Below are 15,405 nucleotides of genomic sequence, written 5' to 3'. Positions count from 1 at the left end.
AATGGTGTTATTAATCTGACAATTGGTGTATAAATTAGTCATAACTAAAAAAACCATTTCATGTCATTTGACACTCGTATATTTTTTTTTCTAACTACTTCTTAACTTTTTTCATGGAGTATTAAATGTTAAAAACAAAGCACTTTTTTTAAAAAAATTAAGCATTTCTTTGCTACTTTTCTAACAGGGTCACCTCTACTGTTAAAAATCAGCCTAATATACAAATATTTTTATGGGCTTTTATTTGTGCTCTAAGAGTAGGAGTACATGGGTTCATCACTCTTAAGTGGTAAATTTCATTTGGTAAAATATTTCACTACATTATTTTAATTTTTCATTAATTTTCTTACATGCTTCTCCAAGAAGGGAAGGCATATAGAGCTGTTGGAGAAGTTTGAAATCTTTCACTACCAGGCATCGTCTTGGAGGAAACTACTTAATGAGCAGGTGATCACGAGAAGCTCCCCGTTTTGAGAACTGATTCAAAATAATTGGGATTTTGCTACTACGGGCCAATCCCCAACAGACACTAAGATCTGACAATAATGACCTAGTTATGATTACACTCCTTCTAGATTGCAAGAGAGTACTAAGTTTTGGAGACAAAGGTAAGGGGCAGTCAAATGAAAACCTAACACCGACCACAATTGGACCATGGAATAGTTCCATTCAGTAGTAATCTCCACATGCATTAAGACATTTATCCCACTGGGAGATGAGACAATCAATTCTGTGTTTCAACTGTTGGCGTTTTTGTTTCCTGTCAGGCTCTCAGAATGCTGTCAGACAGAATTCTCCTGTTGCACAATAATGCCCTCCCCTAAGCCAGCTGGCTAAAGGTAAGTTCAGCTACTTGGTCAGAAAACTGCAACATCCTTTGTACAGCTTGAACCTTTTAGCGTGTGATTTTCAAACCTCTGGTGACCTGAAGAAAGACACACGTGGATGTCAGTTTCAGTTGGACGACGACGTGCAAGGGTAGGTGCAGTTGTGGATCTGTCAATGGCCAACTGCATTCTACGGAACAGGAGTTGAACATCTCACCACCCAATGGGATAAATGTCTTAATGCATGAAGTGATTATGTTTGAATGGAACCATTCCATGATCCTGCTGTGGCAGGTGTTTCATTTTCATTTAACTGTTCCTCATGTAACATACACTACTGGCCATTAAAATTGCTACACTAAGAAGAAATGCAGATGATGAATGGGTATTCATTGGACAAATATATTATACTAGAACTGACATGTGATTATATTTTCACGCAATTTGGGTGCATAGATCCTGAGAAATCAGTACCCAGAGCAACCACCTCTGGCCGTAATAATGGCCTTGATACGCCTGGCCATTGAGTCAAACAGAGCTTGGATGGCGTCTACAGGTACAGCTGCCCATGCAGCTTCAACACAATACCACAGTTCATCAAGAGTAGTGACTGGCGTATTGTGACGAGCCAGTTGCTCTGCCACCATTGACCAGACGTTTTCAATTGGTGAGAGATCGGGAGAATGTGCTGGCCAGGGCAGCAGTCTAACATTTTCTGTATCCAGGACCTGCAACATGCAGTCGTGCATTATCCTGCTGAAATGTAGGGTTTCGTAGGGATCGAATGAAGGGTAGAGCCACGGGTCATAACACATCTGAAATGTAACGTCTACTGTTCAAAGTGCCGTCAATGCGAACAAGAGGTGACCGAGACGTGTAACCAATGGCACTCCATACCATCATGCTGGTTGATACGCCAGTATGGCGATGACAAATACATGCTTCCAATGTGCATTCACCATGATGTCACTAAACACAGATGCGACCATCATGATGCCTAAAACAGAACCTGGATTCATCCGAAAAAAAATGACGTTTTGCCATTCGTGCACCCAGGTTCGTCGTTGAGTACACCATCTTAGGCGCTCCTGTCTGTGATGCAGCGTCAAGGGTAACCGCAGCCATGGTCTCCGAGCTTATAGTCCATTATGCTGCAAACATCGTCGAACTGTTCGTGCAGAGGGTTGTTGTCTTGCAAACATCCCCATCTGTTGACTCGGGGATCGAGACGTCGCTGCACGATCCATTACAGCCATGCAGATAAGATGCCTGTGATCTCGATTGCTAGTGATACGAGGCTGTTGGGATCCAGCAGGGCATTCCGTATTACCCTCCTGAACCCACCAATTCCATATTCTGCCAACAGTCATTGGATCTCGACCAACGCGAGCAGCAATGTCGCGATACGATAAACCGCAATCGCGATAGGCTACAATCCGATCTTTATCAAAGTCGGAAACGTGATGGTACGCATTTCTCCTCCTTACACGAGGCACCACAACAACGTTTCGCCAGGCAACGCTGGTCAACTGCTTTTTGTGTGTGAGAAATCGGTTGGAAACTTTCCTCACGTCAGCACGTTGTAGGTGTCACCACCGGCGCCAAGCTAGTGTGAATGGTCTGAAAAGCTAATCATTTGCATATCACAGCATCTTCTTCCTGTCGGTTAAATTTCGCGTCTGTAGCATGACATCTTCGTGGTGCAGCAATTTTAATGGCCAGTAGTGTATTTCCCAAATTATTACATAGCACAGTTGAAAGTATTACTGCTAACACCAAATTGTGTAAAATTATAATTATTCTCACATGAAACTTATAAGAGAGTGCATTTAAACACAGAAAGACTTCCAGTTCTTTTAAAAAACTGCTCCTGGTACAATAACTTATAACACCACTCTTGTCTGTCCACAAACTTTACTAACTTAGCTATTTTGAGCTAGATGTTTTGTATTTTTAAACTATCTTTAATTGTAAAGTATCCAGCTATAGTTGATGTCACTTGTTAGTTGACACAATTACTACCATGTATAACTGTACAACATTAGTCACTGCTTTTACACCACCTTCTTCATTTTATGTGCTTAAGTTCTTAGACACTATAAAATAATAAATAAAATGATAGAACATATGAATTGTAAACTAATGTTAATGTATGTTATCAATGCATCACACATGTAAAGAGGACACTGAAGCACGCTCTGTTGTGACTGTGAAATCAAACTGACATGATTAGTTCAGTCAGGACAGTGTGCATTACAAGTGGTTGTAATGTTTTAACTTACATTTACTGGCACGTATCTCATGAATGACTCGCATTTTAAGTGTATACAACTGACATTTAATAAGGCTTTGGTGTTACCTTGTCATAAATAGTTCTTTATATGGCCTTTAGCACTGAAGATGGCCACAGAGTGACAAATCTCCATAGACAATAAACATTATATGTGACTGATTGCTGTACTCTATTAATTCCACCAATACCTTGTCTCCTACCTTCCAAACTTCACACAAGCTCTCCTGCTTGGCCGCCTGGCACAACAGTCATTACCAGGAGTTCCAATGCACCAAAAAGATAACCAACCACACCTAGACTTTCATGAGGAGTTCACAGTGCAGGGTACCAGTAGTCTGGTCCCCTTTGTATAAGGTAGCTCAGCCAGATGGGTACATGACAGCCCCACCCCACAGACTGGCTACCGAGCTGGTGACCTAGCAAGGAGGTGAAGTGGCTATGGAAGAAAGGGGGGAGAGGAGGAGGAGGAGGAGGGGGAGGGGGTGGAATGGGGAGGGGAGGGGCTGGAGGTCTTGCCTTTATTAAGTGATTTAGGCTGCTTTGCTACGCTGCAGATATCTAGTTCTAAGTTACTCATCTTGACAGTAGTTGTCGGTCAGATTCTGGAATATTTTCTTCTTCTTCTTTAGTGGAGAAATTTTGAAAAACCGTGTTTAGTACCTCTGCTTTAGTGGCACTGTCACCAGCAACATCACCACTTATCTTGCAGTGAAGGTATTGATTGCGAGTAATGCAGTGATTGTAAGACCATAAAAATACAAAACCTCAGCACCAAGCATTGCATCACATGGTGGATGTCAACAATATTGTGAAGAGAGCAGCAAGCTCTTTTGGAGAAAATTTAACATAGGCTTTCAATAGGCATCGGAAAATGATGGCAATACTCATACCACTGATGTGTGATCACACTTACATTCTGTGGGAAATTTGCAGTACAGAAATAATGAGCATAAGTCTGAATGTTTGCCACAATTACAGTTATGCACTACCCATCAAAACAGATCACTGCTGGACGCTAGAATAATGGAAGAGCATCACATGAAGTGATGAATCACGTTGTATGTAGCAACATGTCTAACAATTTGTACTTACCTGTAGAATTCTGCTGAGTGTTTCTTAACAGAGTGCATAATCACGAATTTAATGGAACTGACATAGTAGAATTGACCTTTTTTTTTCTTCACGGTTTGAACTTTATTCCATAGTTTAGTTTCTTGAAATACATCAGGTAATACTAGACAGCTGTCTGCTTTCTAATGTCAGACAGCAATATGAAACTGACTCATTTTTCAAAGTGGGAAGGTTTCCGTCTAAAAAGTGTAAGCTGCATGGTCTGACAAAACGGGTTAATAGGCTGTCCAAGTTCTTGACCTCTGCTCATCATCTCTGGTATGAATTATAGTGTCAAAAGATAGTTATACATGATTATGCCATAAGATTTACAGAACAGTTCATCATGTTATTGGAAGTATGGAAGATACTATTTGAAAAGAGTTAGAGTTATTTGGTGGAATTTTTTCCTGGAAATGTCATTACTGTAGTGGATAGCTATTGAGGATATTACTGCAATTCAGATTCACTCTGTAGTAGGAGGCAAATGAGTGTTATATCTGGTTTGGTTCCTACGATTTTCACCTAAAATATTTTCTGATGTATTAAAACATCTTCAACCATTTTCACCAACACAGAGTCACAAGGCGAGGTTCATAAAATAATGACCAAGAGGTTTTCTGAAGTTCTTGCACAACCTGGCAGTTCATGACTCTCTCAATGATAGAACGCTTCACTGAAATACGATAAGCTTGAACTACTGAGCATTGTCCTTCAGACAACCTAAATAAAGCGAAGTAGAACCAATTTTTTGCTATACGCTTTCCACAATATCTACTTTTAAAAAAATCATGTTTTCTTTGTGTAGAGACCCCATTTTAATTATGAATGTTAAGAACAAAGTAGAAGCAGTATTTATTTTCACTCACTAGTTCTCAACAAATGCAAATGTGTGTGCTTTACAAATAACAAAGAGTAAATTACTTTCTGCATTTCACCTAACAAACTTTACCATGCTCACACTGACTTCACTGCACTTCACTCCACTTGTACCTTTTTATGGGCAATATGTTACTTATGAGGTAATTGTGATTAAGCATTTTAATGATGAAAGTGCCACAAATCTCTGTGCAGTGTGTCATTTAGGACATCAGGAAACTCAAATTTTAAATTCATTTTTACTCTATAAATTTCTGTCAGACCTACAAACTAGTTACATCACTCAATTTATCTCACCAAGTATTACTATTTTGCAAGGAAATAAATGATACTTCCATTTGATAAATCAAAGTTTATGTCCATATTCAGTTGTTAATAAGGTTATGAAAAGGCACTGGTCATTATTTTATGAGTACATTGCGAAGTGTAATTGTGAAGATCAAAACAAATCACCAATATGTTTCATCTTTCCTTAACATTTTAGGTGAAAACATTAGGTATTTTGCCCTGTATATTGTTTTTATTTATGGAAAAAAACAGCAAGTAAGAAATCATATTTTCTAAATTTTTTAATTACATCATCTATTCCATTCACTTTATTCAGAACATTAAAAAATCTCATTCAGTTTGCTATTCAAGTTCTGGCCACCATTTTCCAATTGCATAAGGAACCATATAATTCATTTTTTTACTCTCAGTTTTTTTCTGAACAATGTGGTAGTTGGTCCTTTGTAAAATAATACATTTCTCTTGTACTCATGTTAGACTCTGCTTCATTTGCCAAAACAAAGTGCAGTTTACACAAACGTCATTTTTACTAGCGTGCTAATGCAGTTGCAATAGCAACAGAATCCTTAAGCAGATCATAAGACAAGTCAACAACTTATGAAAAAGCTCATCATTGGTAGATAAATAAATTTGTAATTTCTTCACTTATATTGTTTAGAACCTTGACAAATTCTTTTCACCACTATTGGTGGCCCTTAGAAAATTACATTATTCCATTGGCAAAAAGACCTACAATTACTTCTATATCACAGTAGATACGAAAGTTTCACATATTAACCATATGGCAAAATGTTCCTTTTTACATGACATTGACTGTTAGAAACTCATTTTGGTATCTTCAGCCATTTATGAAATATGATAGTGGTTATGAATAGTTCACCCTTGTGCACTACATGTAATTCATTTTCTTGAGACTGAAGGAATAATATCTTGTCCCATGTTTAAAAAAAGAAATTCAATGATGATGATGTCGTGTGGCAATGGCCTCCTGTCGGGTAGACCGTTCGCCTGGTGCAAGTCTTTCAATTTGACGCCACTTCGGCGACTTGCGCGTCGATGGGGATGAAATGACGACGATTAGGACAACATAACACCCAGTCCCTGAGCGGAGAAAATCTCCGACCCAGCAGGGAATTGAACCCGGGCCCTTAGGACTGACACTCCATCGCGCTGACCACTCAGCTACCGGGGGCGGACAAGAAATTCAATATGTCAGCTACATTTTGTACCTGATGATTTTGCACCTAACATGCACCAAACCAACTGTGTCAACTCATATTTTTTGCTGCAAACTATTCGACTTTCATGTGATGGGTTACTTAATTTCAAAACATATGAATAACTATGTGCATTTATAGAAAGGTAGGCAAGTTCACCACGCCACATGGGGCTATAAAATGCAAAAGAATTACCTTTTTTACTGAACAGTTTGTATCAGATCATTTTTGTAAGACTGCAGATCAGCCAGCATGTGCATGCTACTGTTCTTCTGGTATAGTGAGTTGGCCACTGGCCACTGAAGTGGGGAAAGAATGTTTTGATCATTTTGGGTAGCCAGCTGATCCTGCCATCCTTTTGCTACCGTATGCTTGTCCCACTACATAAAATGTAGAGATCTGTTGCACTTCTTCAAGCAGGCTCACACTTTCACCCAATATGCGAGTAACCTGCTTCCTTTGGGTGTGCACCTTAAGGAAATTTCCCAGCTTAGATCTGTCCAAGTATACTTCCATACAATTGCAGTGCTTATTTCAGATGTCAAAGTATAAACTGGAGATAAAGTCCCAACAAGCCACAGATTTTAAAAAGATCTTAACATAGATTACTTGATAAGGTGATAAATTCTGTAATATGCTCATATTTTGGACAGTTGCTACCAGTGAATTTTATACCCTTGCAAACACAGTAAAAGCACAGTTTACTGACTGCCAATTCATTCGTCTTAGAACATTATGTGATATATACTGCTGGTTACTTACAGCAAAATTGCGTTCATTTGCACCACCAAAACTCTGACATAAGTACGCTATTGTCATTTCCTTGTCACTGATGATACTATATAGATCTGCAATCCGCCTCTTGCAATTATCAAGCTCATTCTCCAATTCTGCAACTACCTAAAATTGAAGAAAGCTTATTAAAAATCACAATAACTCTAATTGTCAATGGAGACTATTAGCTTCAATGGGCTCATATGCTATGGCTGAAAATTAATACTTGCCACTGAGTTGTTCTGGCGAGCTATGTCATACTGATGCACCTGTCTCTCTACCTCTGCTTCAAGCCGCCTCAGGTTCTCCATAAGGGACCGATTTTTGTTCACTTCAAAGTTTAGATGAGCTCTCAAGTTAGCATTTTCCTGTAAGTACTAAATTAAATTATTCTTACAATGTACCTAGATCAAGAAGTACCATAAGAAAAATCAGAACTAAAAATGCTTAAAAACATTAACATTAACATGGTAAATTTTTAACATAAATAGGTTTTGGGCACCAAGTTCAACTGATTATCAACAAAAAAATAATAGGCGAGTTAATTTGATTTGTTTACAGAATGTAAAGTTATGCTGCAAACTATACAAACTTCCCAAAGTAATTGGTTCAGAAATAATTGTGGTTAAAAAAGTAGTGTGGAGATAACCACTAAGAGCCGCTGCCCACTCATATCATGGGGTAAGGAGAAAATTTCTTGCCCTGGCACAGAAATGGCAATGGCAATGAAGCAGTGCAGAAATGGCAAGCCACCATAAAATTCTCTGTTTATACAGTTTATTGCCACCAAAAATTCATTTGAGGCTGCTGAAGATTTACCATCCCAAGTCTTATTTCACTATTTAAGAATAAGAACTAAGCAGCTGAATTCAAGCACTGCCGTACTTCCCCTCAAAGATGATTTCGGCGAAGAACCAGAAACTGCATCCAAATGTGGAACCTTTGAGAAAGTGCACAACATGTCCTGAACAAGCAATGACTAAAGATGCATGAGAAGTTTATGTAACTGGCTTATCTGATGAAGGAGTCTGGTATATATACACAGTGGTGAGAAAAGTCATAGGATGAATCCTAATAACATGTCTGACTCTCTTTGCCCAGCATAGTGGAGCAACTCTATGTGGCATGGAATCAACAAGTTGTTGGAAGTCCCATGCAGAAAAATTGAGCCAGGCTGCCTCTATAGCCATCCATAAATGTGAGAGAGTTGCTAGAGCAGGATGTTGTGCATGCACTGACCTCTCAATTATGTCCCATAAATATTCGATGGGATTCACATCAGGCAATCTGGGTGGCCAAATCATTAGCTCAAATTGTCCTGAATGTTCTTCAAACCAGTCATAAGCAATTGTGGGCCAGTAACAATTCCACCATTGTTTGGGAACAAGAAATCCATGAATGGCTGTAGATGGTCTCCAAGTAGCCGAACATAACTGTTTCCAGTCAATAATCAATGGATACAGTAAGATCAGAGGACCCAGCCCATTCCATCTAACAAGGGAACCTCCCATCGCACCCCCCTCAGATATAGTTATAAGTTGGCACAGTGGATAGGCCTTGAAAAACTGAAAACAGATCAATTGAGAAAACAGGAAGAAGTTGTGTGGAACTGTGAAAAAATAAGCAAAATATACAAACTGAGTAGTTCATAGGAAGATAGGCAATGTCAAGGACACCGGGAACGCAGGAGCGCCGTGGTCTCGTGGTAACGTGAGCAGTTGCGGAACGAAAGGTCCTTGGTTCAAATCTTCCATCGAATGAAAAGTTTAATTTTTTATTTTCAGTTTATGTGACAAACTCTTATGTTTTCATCACTTTTTTGGGAGTGATTATCACATCCACAAGAAAACCTAAATCGGGCAAGGTAGAAGAATCTTTTTACCCCTTCGCCAAGTGTACAAGTTAGGTGGGTCGACAACATATTCCTGTCATGTGACGCACATGCCGTCACCAGTGTCGTATAGAATATATCAGATGTGTTTTCCTGTGGAGGAATCGGTTGACCTATGACCTTGCGATCAAATGTTTTCGGTTCCCATTGGAGAGACACGTCCTTTCGTCTACTAATCGCACGGTTTTGGGATGCGGTCGCAAAACACAGACACTAAACTTATTACAGTGAACAAAGACGTCAATGAACGAACGGACATATAATATCATATTGCTCTGATTGTTGCCAGCATCATATATAATAACTATGCAAAAATAAAGAAAATAAAATTTTCACTCGAGGGAAGACTTGAACCAAGGACCTCTCGTTCAGCAGCTGCTCACGCTACCACAGGACCACGACGCTCCTGAGCTCACTGTCTCCATGATAATGCCTATGCGACCCGTGGACTACTCAGTTTGTATATTTTGCTTATTTTTTACAGTTCCACACAACTTCTTCGTGTTTTCTCAGTTGATCTGTGTTCAGTTTATCAAGGCCTATCCACTGTGCCAACTTATAACTAAATCTGAGGGGGGTGCGATGGGGAGGTTCCCTTGTAAGCACAGCCCACACTATTATGGATCCACCAACAGCTTTGCTGACAACTTCGTTCCATGGCTTCTTGGGGTCTGCACCACACACTAAACCTATCATCAGCTCTTACCTACTGAAATCAGGACTCATCTGACCAGGCCATGATTTTCCTGTCATATAGAGTCCACCCATATGGTCACAAGCCCTGGAGAGGTGCTGCAGGTGATTTCGAGCTGTTAGCAAAGGTACTCACATCATTTGTCTGCTGCCATAGCCCTTTAACACCAAATTTTGCCACACTGCCTAACTGATATCTTCTTCGTACGTCCCACACTGATTTCTGTGGTTATTTTGCGCAACTGACAACTCTACGCAATTGTCAGTGTTCTCAGTTGTTAAGTGAAGGCCGTCGGCCACTTTGTTTTCTGCGGTGAGAGGTAATCCATGAAATTTGGTGTTCTCAGCACACTCTTGACACTGTAGAGCCTTGACTATTGAATTCCCTAATTATTTCCAAACTGGAATGTCCCATGCATCTAGCTCCAACTACCATTCCACGTTCAGAGTCTTAATTCCCATTGTGCATCCATAATCACATCGAAAACTTTTCACATGATTCACCTGAGTACAAATGGCAGCTCCTCCCATGCACTGCACTTTTATACCTTGTATAACGATACCATGGCCACTAGTGTATGTGTATATCATTATCCCATGACTTTTGTCACTTCAGTGTATCATGAACAATTATCTACTAAGAAGCCTTGTGCAAAATTTGTTAAATAATGATCAAAGATAAATGCTAAAATAAATTTCTCAGCAATTTAAAAAATAACTCAATTAATTTTTTGGTCTTTACTGTGGATGAGATACCAGTCACTTCTGGTCAGCACTGAAACTACAATTAAAGTGTAGCCTGAAACCTGTGGTTCTGCACCAGACAAGGCAATTGATTTTATTTGCCAAAAAGGGTTTTACATGTGTTTTCTTGGATGTCACAGGGATCCTTCTTAGCAATTATCTTACAGACAACTAGTGAAGTCTTCAGGACCAAATGGATGAAATTTTTTTAGAGAAGACACCTTGAGTGCAAAATAAAGAGCGTAATCTTTAGGATGATATGCCTGCCCACAAAGGTGTTTTGACACTAGAAAAACTGCGCAATTTAGAATATGAAACTTAAGAACATCCATCCTATTCATCAGATTTGTCTCACTAATGTAAACTCATTGTTGCAACTAAATATATTTGTAATGGAAAATATGCCAAGCCCAATAAGGAGGCTATGGCAATTGTTTAGATGTATATTTTGCCAATCTTCCATGACAGCAATTGAGAGAGTAAACCTACTCATTAGAAACTGAATACTTTTTCAAAATAAAAGATTTCCTCTTTCAATGTCAGGATGAGACATTTTATCTTGGCCCATGTATAATAGCCACTGCTAATTTGATTTCACTTTAAGACTACACCAGCCACCACTAGACTTGCTGCTTAGAACTGTGGTGTCACCGCCAGACACCACACTTGCTAGGTGGTAGCCTTTAAATCGGCCGCGGTCCGTTAGTATACGTCGGACCCGCGTGTTGCCACTGTCAGTGATTGCAGACCGAGCGCCGCCACACGGCTGGTCTAGAGACACTTCCTAGCACTCGCCCCAGTTGTACAGCCAACTTTGCTAGAGATGGTTCACTGACAAATTACGCTCTCATTTGCCGAGACGATAGTTAGCATAGCCTTCAGCTACGTCATTTGCTACGACCTAGCAAGGCGCCATTATCATTTCCTATTTATCTTGTGATGCATGTACCGTCAGACCGATGTTCACCAATTATGGATTAAAGTTAAGTATTCCAGCAGCTACGTATTATTTTTACTACACTCAACTCCTTTAACTGTTCCAGACCTCACGCCAGCCTGCGTGAGCTTAAACGCGTGCCTTATGGCTACCGGTCATAGTGGCTTGGCTGTCTTGCCAAGTCACAACAAGAACAATCATCCCAAACGACATATGGAGTGTTCTCCAACGTCAGCAACTGAAAACTTGATGTATTTTGCCTATGCATGTATTCTTTTTACCTGAATCATCACCTAACATTAGCTCTTAATCTCTTTCCTTTCTATTCAACCTCTGCATTTCTTTATTTTTTGAGTCATTACACTTTTTTTTTTTTTAATAAAAGAGGACCCACACAGTTTTCAGTCTAGATTGTGGGTATTTTCCTTACTATGATTCACAAATAACAATCTTACAGCAATACTAACCATTTGTGAAATGCAATTTATACAAATAACAAAACCGTAACACTGGCATGTCTGTGTCTGAACATGGTAATCTCCAAAATTACTAATTGAATTTTCATGGGGTTTTCACAGGTACTCAAGCACAGCTTGGGGCAACATGCACGCTTTATTTCACCAAAACTGAATCATGGGGTGGGGGATTTAAGGTTTTATTTAAAACCTTTGTGTCTCTCTTTTTGTCTGTTTGAACATGCTAATCTCCGAAACTATTAATCGAATGTTGGGCCTGTTGATCTAGCAGTAAAGTGCACACCTGGAAATCAAGAGGTTGCAAGAATAAATCTCAGCAGAACCATAACTTTTTCTGTCTTCGTTTTAACCTAGCCTTCACTGCTCAATGATGTGAGGAATGACTAGAAACAACACTTGGTTTGGGTTCCATGTTCAACTGTATGTCCCCTTTCCCCAGTTGGACAACAGGGGTAGGTTAGACACACAAAAATTGTCAGAGTGGTGTCTAGCTGAAAGACACCCTGTAGTTGAACCACACAAAATAATAATAATAATAATAATAATAATAATAATAATAATAATAATAAACCCCGTGGAGGCCCGGGAAAAGAATAGGCCTCCGGTATGTTCTGCCAGTGGTAAAAGGCGACGAAAAGAACAAACCACTAATACGGCTAACCCCCCTTTTAGTGTGATTAGTTGGTTCAGGACAGAACTAATGAAGCCTCGGACAAGCGCTGTCGTGGTCGGGGACGACGCTTGAACCCTATGCCCATCCACAATGGTAATGACACTGCTAGCCACACGTAAAATGATTTAAATCCAAATAGAGGTGTTTTGCATGACATGCTTCCTGCAAACACCCTAGAAGGAAAACAAAGACAGAGGATGAGATGGTGTGATGAAATTAACTGACACCTCATGTTCTGTTATTACCAAGCAACAAACTTAGGAACCAACACAACTCCATACAGATCACAAGTATACACAACATTTATTACCAGATACCCAGAATTAAAATTTTTAACAGAACAACGACTAGCTGATCAGATCTGTGTAATAATCAAAAATAACAGGATACCCCAATGTACAGTCAGAAGAAGAAGAAGAAAATACAGTAATGGACTCAAACATCCCAGAGCAAACAAACAAAGAACAACACGCATCAATTAAACAAAATCTTAAGACAGCCACCAGAACAAGCACAAATAGAACACGAAGTGACACACATGTCAGATACAGAAGAAAAATTTCAGCTGACATATATAGAATATAAAGACACAAATACAGACACTAGACCATTCTTGCATAGACCACCAAATAACCAACAAGTCGAAACAACAATAACAACTATCAACACAATCATACACAACAAAATAAATGAAAATACAACTATGGAAGAGTTACAACTACTGGTTTATGTAGGAGCACTCACTACACTGAATATACACACTAGGAAGAGGGTAGAACCAACCAACACACAGAAGAAACCCACAAAACCAGCATGGCAACACAGGCTACAGATCAGAATAGAAAAACTTAGAAAAAACATCGGACAGCTAACACAAATTATAAGAAATGAAATATCAGACAAAAAACGAAAAAGGTTAGGTAAAATCTCACAACAAGAAGCAATAGAGCAATTAGATGAAAAGAAGCAAAAATTACAAGCATTGGCCAAACGACTTAGAAGATACAAAAAGGTGAAAGTAGAAGGAAACAAAACTAAACATTCAACACAAACCAAAAGAGATTTTACCAGACAATAGATAACACACACATTACAATAGATAATCCACCAAACATAACAGACATGGAACACTTCTGGAGGAACATACGGTCAAACCCGGTACAACATAACAGACATGCACGGTGGATACAAGCAGAAACAGACACATACAAGATGACACCACAAATGCCTGAAGTGGTAATTTTGCAACATGAAGTCACCCGAGCAATTAATTCTACCCACAATTGGAAAGCCCCTGGAAAAGATAAAATAGCAAATTTCTGGCTAAAGAAGTTCACCTCAACACATTCACATCTAACTAAATTATTTAACAGTTACACTGCAGACCCATACACAATCCCTGATACACTTACACATGGAATAACCTATCTGAAACCTAAAGATCAAGCAGACAGAGCAAACCCAGCTAAATATCGCCCCATAACATGCCTACCAACAATATACAAAATATTAACTTCAGTCATTACACAGAAATTAATGACACATACAACACAGAACAAAATTATAAATGAAGAACAAAAAGGCTGTTGCAAAGGAGCACGAGGATGTAAAGAGCAACTGATAATAGATGCAGAGGTGACATATCAAGCTAAAACTAAACAAAGGTCGCTGCACTATGCATACATTGATTACCAAAAGCTTTTGATAGTGTACCCCACTCATGGTTACTACAAATATTGGAAATATACAAAGTAGATCCTAAATTGATACAGTTCCTAAACATAGTAATGAAAAATTGGAAAACCACACTTAATATCCAAACAAATTCAAATAATATCACATCACAGCCAATACAGATTAAGTGTGGAATATACCAAGGAGACTCATGAAGTCCTTTCTGGTTCTGCCTTGCTCTGAACCCACTATCCAACATGCTAAATAATACAAATTATGGATACAGTATTACTGGAACATACCCACACAAAATCACACATTTGCTATACATGGATGATCTAAAACTACTGGCAGCAACAAATCATCAACTCAACCAATTACTAAAGATAACAGAAGTATTCAGCAATGATATAAATATGGCTTTTGGAACAGACAAATGTAAGAAAAATAGCATAGTCAAGGGAAAACACACCAAACAGGAAGATTACATATTGGATAACCACAGCAACTGCATAGAAGCGATGGAAAAAACAGATGCCTATAAATATCTAGGATACAGACAAAAAATAGGAATAGATACTACAAATCTTAAAGAATAACTAAAAGAAAAATATAGACAAAGACTAACAAAAATACGGAAAACAGAATTGACAGCAAGAAGCAAGACAAAAGCTATAAATACTTACGCTATTCCAATATTGACCTACTCATTTGGAGTAGTGAAATGGAGTAACACAGACCTCAAGCACTCAATACACTTACATGATCACAATGCCACAAATATAGAATACATCACATACATTCAGCAACAGAAAGATTCACATTAAGCAGAAAGGAAGGAAGAACGGGATTTATCGACATAAAAAAACCTACATTATGGACAGGTAGACAATTTAAGAAAATTCTTTCTAGAACGAGCAGAAACTAGC

At 38.9% G+C, this 15,405-nt stretch overlaps 1 protein-coding gene across 3 annotated transcripts in view; it reads right to left on the bottom strand.

Annotated features, from left to right (window-relative positions):
* Positions 1 to 15,405, bottom strand: part of LOC124555042 — a 126,579-nt gene that overhangs the window by 50,973 nt on the left and 60,201 nt on the right. For 2 of the 3 annotated variants that reach the window (XM_047128811.1, XM_047128813.1), the window contains exons 6-7: positions 7,619 to 7,765; positions 7,377 to 7,514 (exon numbers count right to left, since the gene is read on the bottom strand). In XM_047128811.1, coding sequence (XP_046984767.1) covers positions 7,377 to 7,514; positions 7,619 to 7,765 — 285 coding nt within the window. The remainder of the gene's footprint in view (positions 1 to 7,376; positions 7,515 to 7,618; positions 7,766 to 15,405) is intronic. The other variant, XM_047128812.1, reaches the window with a different exon arrangement.

Source organism: Schistocerca americana, chromosome X (genome assembly GCF_021461395.2).
Source record: "Schistocerca americana isolate TAMUIC-IGC-003095 chromosome X, iqSchAmer2.1, whole genome shotgun sequence".
In the NCBI taxonomy this organism is placed as follows: domain Eukaryota; kingdom Metazoa; phylum Arthropoda; class Insecta; order Orthoptera; family Acrididae; genus Schistocerca; species Schistocerca americana.
This window is presented reverse-complemented; position numbering and strand designations above follow the sequence as displayed.